Source organism: Perca flavescens, chromosome 10, assembly GCF_004354835.1.
Source record: "Perca flavescens isolate YP-PL-M2 chromosome 10, PFLA_1.0, whole genome shotgun sequence".
NCBI classification, from domain to species: Eukaryota; Metazoa; Chordata; class Actinopteri; order Perciformes; family Percidae; genus Perca; species Perca flavescens.
The window spans coordinates 1,386,810-1,392,809 of NC_041340.1; the positions used below are offsets into that span (position 1 = coordinate 1,386,810).

Sequence of the window (6,000 nt, forward strand, 5' to 3'; positions counted from 1 at the left end):
GTGACTATTATTTATTAATAAGGGAAAAAAAATCCACTAATTAACCCTGACAAAGCACACCTGTGAAGGTAAAACCATTTCAGGTGACTACCTCATGAAGCTCATTGAGAGAACACCAAGGGTTTGCAGAGTTATCATAAAAAAGCAAAGGGGGGCTACTTTGAAGAATCTAAAATATAAGACATGTTTTCAGTTATTTCACACTTTTTTGTTAAGTACATAATTCCATATGTGTTCATTCATAGTTTTGATGCCTTCAGTGAGAATCTACAATGTAAATAGTCATGAAAATAAAGAAACACATTGAATGAGAAGGTGTGTCCAAACGTTTGGCCTGTACTGTGTGCTGAACACATAACCTGGTCGGGAGCAGGTTATGTTGGAGATTAGAGATCAACTGGTGTTGAGAATCAATACTCAATTGATAACGGAGAGAGTGAGACAGGGAGAGGGAGAGAAATACAGAGACACAGAGGGAGAAAGAGAGAGAGAGAGACAGACAGAGGGGGAGAGAGAGACAGACAGACAGAGACAGAAAAAGAGAGAGAGACAGAGAGACAGAGGGAGAGAGACAGAGAAACCGGCAGACACAGGGAGAGAGATAGAGAGAGACAGAAAGACAGAAGGAGAGAGAGAGAGAGACAGAGAGAGAGAGAGAGAGACAGACAGACAGAGGGAGAAAGAGACAGAGGGAGAGGGAGAGCGAGACAGACACAGAGGGAGAGAGAGACATACAGATAAATAGAGAAAGAGAGAGAGAGACAGAGAGACAGACAGATAGAGAAAGAGAGATTTTATTTTTAAAGGAACTTTATTTTATCAATGTTCCCTCCCTTTATTTACAAAATAAACTCTTATCAACAGGCCAATAAATATGTACAGACATATACACTCAAATACATGACATCACCTCCTGAGAAAAGAGGAGTTGGTCTCCTTCAACAGAGCACAACACATCACCATGGGCCCAGATCACACTGAACTCATCCACATCCTTCATCTCTTTATAATAATTAAAATCAATCCTGATTCTGGCTTTCACCATCCGAGTAGACAGTAGATTCACATTAATATCAACAGAGTCATCCACCTTCCTCTTCCTTCTCACATACACCACCATCTTTGATTGGCCCAAGATGAAGTTTAACAGCTGACATTTATATTTAGCAAACTTACTGTACCTGAACCCAAGGATGAACATACAGTATGTTTGGAGAAAACCTCCTCTACCTTACTGAACAGTTTCTCCAGCAGCAAGAACAACGGCGGCAGGTGCACACACTCAGAACAACAATGAAACACAGTTTCTGTTTCATCACAATAAGGACATTTGTTGCTAACACCAGGACTAATGACAGACAGAAACTTGTTGACAAGAACGGACCAAATGACCCTCCTCCCCGCATCCAAAACACTTCATGGTATCTGAAGTTGCAAAAACAACATAACTGAATCCTTCAACTTTAAAACTGAACGTTAAATTTAAATCAGCCGCGTTGTCTTTCAAAATCATGAAGACTTGTCTTCTGTGACACACTACGTGTTTGAGTTTTGGTGACTTGCACCCGAGCAGAACCATTTTAATGGGAGACATCAGCTGGCCGTACTGCGACAGGTCTTTGGCCAAATCATCAGCTTTAATAAACGGCTGGTAAATAGCTGGGCTCACCAGCGGCAGAACCGGGGTGAAAGTATCCCGGATTACAACTCCTTCCTCCACCACAGTGTCAACCTTCTCCACATCATCTAGGTAAATAACCACTGCCCTGTTCATACGGGAGGCAGACAACAGACTGTCAAAGCCCACAACCCCCCTGACAGCATAGCTGGCCTCCTCCACTGAACAGCCGACATGCGGGGAAATCCTCACCGCATGTCAGCGCGTTTGCTTCTCTAGCACCGCATGGCCACCAGCCATGGGCATGATACCCGGCTGACAACCAAACTACCCGAACTAAACCCTCCACCAACTAATAACTAACCACCACACAACCAAATAAACATATACACAACCCAAAATAAAGAGAAAAACAAAGATAGAAACTCACACGCTCCGTAGACTCACTCTGCACACACTCACACATCCGCTCACAAAGAGAGAGAGAGAGAGACTGTTCCTTCATCAGTGTATAATAATGGGCGAGAGTGATGTAATGTCCACCTCCTCCTTTCAGGGTGGAGCCTGCTGGAGTCAGATGGTTGACACCAGGTCTGAGGAAGTGTAAGTCTGTTTTACATTTTATTCATGGAACTGTGACATCACTCATTCAACCCTCTGATGTCATCATCAGAGTGCTGATTGGTTAATAACTGCAGCTGTGTTGTGTCTCCTTCTCTCCGTCAGATTCCTGTGAATTCACAGTGGACACAAACACAGTGAACAGATACCTCAAACTGTCTGACAACAACAGGAAGGTGACAGTAGTGATGGAGGATCAGCCATATCCTGATCATCCAGAGAGGTTTGACTGCTGGCTTCAGCTGCTGTGTAGAGATGGTCTGACTGGTCGCTGTTACTGGGAGGTAGAGAGGACAGGAGAGGTTGATATATCAGTGAGTTACAGAGGAATCAGGAGGAAAGGAGACAGTGTTGACTGTTGGTTTGGACACAATGATCAGTCCTGGAGTCTGATCTGCTCTGATGATGGTTACTCTGTCCTGCACAATAAGAGAGGAACAGTCCTCTGTCTCTCCTCCTCTGTCCCTGATAGACTAGCAATGTATGTGTACTGTCCTAGTCCCTATATAGGATGATCAAGTAATTACTTTATTAATTCAGATGTTTGAAGTCGTGTATAAGCTAACAAGGCTATGGTGAGTATATCTGATTTTTTTTCATACCTCTACCACCTTAAGAAAGGGTGGTACCCACAAGTGATTGTTTTAAAGTGGGTCCTCACACAACATATAAACCTGTGTGTGTGTGTGTGTGTGTGTGTGTGTGTGTGTGTGTGTGTGTGTGTGTGCGCGTGCGCATTGTAAAAGTACTAATACCAGAAAAACTTTCACCTAAAAGTAACTAAAGCTGTAAGCAGTTGTACTTTCTACTTGATTATATCTCAGTGGAAATGTTGTACTTGTTGTACCTTAAACTTATACTTGTTAATTATCTACACTGATCAAATATAAATTACTCTAAAAAACAATATGGGAAAAGATTCTTCACACAAACTAGTTTTCAGTCAAATTAAATCTTCAGTTTTTTCTGAAATCATCTTTAAGAATAATTTTGTAATTTATGATGAGAAGAAGAAACCGTTATTAAAACCATGTCAGACTTTTAGTGACAGTCAGAGAAATAAAAACTTTATTGATAAGAGCAAAATCTGTTTAAGGAAACAAAGGAAACACACACACAAATACACAGACACACGCACGCACACACACAGACACACATACAGACACATTTAACCATTTATTTATGTCCACATAAAGAAAAATAGTACAGGGACACAAATATTACAGATGCAGTACAATACATACACAACTCATGGACCAGTGGCAGGCAGCATATTTTCACAATATCAATTACAAGCACAAAACTCACTTCTCGAGGGTATAAGTAGCACAATACTCAGTTGTTAAGGGTATAAGTAGCAGCGTCTCCACCATATGTGGCGGCTGCCAATAATAGCAGATATGGAACAGTATTTTGCAAGCTGTTTATCCTCTTCTTGGCCATCCCAAGTTGTTGCAGCCCTCTTACTACCAGCCTGTGTGTGTTTCCTAGGCTACCAGATATGAAGACTAGTAGTGTGCACCTATAGCCCAGCTCTGAGATGGTGTTTAGGAGTGGTTGGTATTTAACACACATACACAGACACACACACACACGCACACATACACACACACACACACACACACACACACACACACACAGAGACACACGCACACACACACAGACACACACACACACACACACACACACATACATGCACAGACACACACACACACACACACAAAGAGACACACAGACACACACACACACATACACACACACAGACACACAAAGACACACACACGCGCACACACACAGACACACATACAGACAAAAACTGCCAAAAAAAGTAACAAAATATTGAAAAGAGCCAAAAAACATCAAGAAATTCAATAAAAGAACTCTTGTAAATAATAATTTGCATGTTTTCTTTGCCTTTTTCAAAATATTGTTGCATTTTTGATGTTTTTTTCTCAAACATTTTTGTTGCTTATTTTGCCGCATTTCACCGTTTTCAATGTTTTTGTCTTTCTGTTAAACTTTCTGGGTTTATTGTGTGTTTGTGTGTGTTTGTGTCCTCTAGTCTATGCTGAGAGAGTCAGAGAGGATGGAGAGCAGCTTGTCTGTCTTTATTTGTTATTTGGGTCAGACAAACACACAGGAAGCAAACAGGAAGTGATGTAGTTCATGTCTCTTCATCTTCGCTGTGATGCGTCTTCTCCTCGGCGGCGCCGCTCTCATCGATGTTCTCCAGAGAGTCTCCGCGCTGCAGCGTCAGCTCGCCCACGCTGATGCTCGGCAGCGAGTTCTGCTCCGGGAACATCCAGGGCTTTAGGGCCGGAGAGTGCTTCCTCTTCCAGTCTGGGTACTTTAGGGACGCCTTGTAGATCTTCCTCATCGCCTAGCAACAGCACGCACACACACAGAGACACAGATACACACACACACACACACACACAGAGACAGAGACACACACAAAGACACACACACACACACACACACACACACATACAGAGACAAACACACACACACACACACACACACACACACACACACAGAGACACACACACACACAGACACAGTGAGGAACAGGAAGTGCCTGATATGTATGATATCATGGTGATGAATGGATGATGTCATGGTGATGAATGGATGATGTCATGGTGATGAATGGATGATGTCATGTTGATGAATGGATGATGTTACCTTGGGAGCCACAAACTGAGAGACTCGGTTCACCACCCACTTAGGTAACGATCCTGCAGACACAACAGAGTCTCTGAGAGGACAGAACCAGGGTGCCAACCACGGGGGAGCTCGGCCCCCCTTCATAAGACATGGACTCCCCTGGAAACGTGATGTGTGAAATTTTGGGGGGGGTCTCTAAAAAACATTAACAGTGTGTCTTCTTGACGTGCAATTTTAGTTTTGTGTAATGTGATCATCGTGGATTATTATGTGTAAAATTGCAAAAATATAATTTCATTATCATTCATTCATGCATGTCGGCGATAGAGGATGTGTGGTGAGTGGCGTCTGATAAGATGAAAAAGGCGTTTTTCATTGTGTTTGTGTAACGCACCACGGAGAGCAGCAGTTAGATAGGATTTAGAGCAGGGGGGGTCCAACTCATTTTCACTAAGGGCCACACTGGAAAAAGAGAATCACACCGAGGGCCAGACATGGACAGTAGAGTTTATTGACGTGCTTTTGTTACTGCATGTCACTTTTTTAACATTTTGGTAGCTTTTTTCCTCATTTTTGTTGTTTTTTGTTCCGACTTTTTTGTGGCTTTCTCAAACATTTGTCACCTTTTTGTAAATTTGTTGTTTTTTCCGACATTTTTGTCGGACTTTTTGTTGACATAAAACCCTACAAAAGTCACCAAAAGAGTTCCTTAGCATCATAGAATTTAGCAAATCAAGCAAAACTATGATAAATCTTTTTAACAACACCTGTTTCACATCCTGAATATGAAAACGTCTCAGAGTCAGCAAATCTACCATATTCTGCCTTGGTTGTCAGGTAATTGCAGTTTAAAAAACACTTTCCTGTGTTTTTCGTTTGGCGCACAACTAGGAGGGCCAAAATTTATTGTGTACCCAAATTGATATACGCGCCGGATCTAAAGCTGCAAGGGGCTGAATTTGGCCCGCGGGCCTCGAGTTTGACACCTGATTTAGAGAGTAGTATGTAAGGGCTATTCTTGTCACGAGCATCAAATTCAACTCATGTGTAGTACATGTTAACTCAAAGATTCATAGAAGAAATATAAACGTTGG

General features: G+C 42.2%; 2 protein-coding genes across 2 annotated transcripts in view; one reads left to right on the forward strand and one right to left on the reverse strand.

Moving 5' to 3' along the window:
- The window catches only part of nipsnap3a (nipsnap homolog 3A (C. elegans)), a 171,704-nt gene that overhangs the window by 81,399 nt on the left and 84,305 nt on the right, over positions 1–6,000 (forward strand).
- Positions 4,404–6,000, reverse strand: part of LOC114563241 (START domain-containing protein 10) — a 12,105-nt gene continuing 10,508 nt past the window's right edge. Inside the window, exons 5-6 of the mRNA XM_028590092.1 lie at positions 4,925–4,977; positions 4,404–4,619 (exon numbers count right to left, since the gene is read on the reverse strand). Of these exons, the coding sequence (XP_028445893.1) occupies positions 4,404–4,619; positions 4,925–4,977 (269 nt within the window). The remainder of the gene's footprint in view (positions 4,620–4,924; positions 4,978–6,000) is intronic.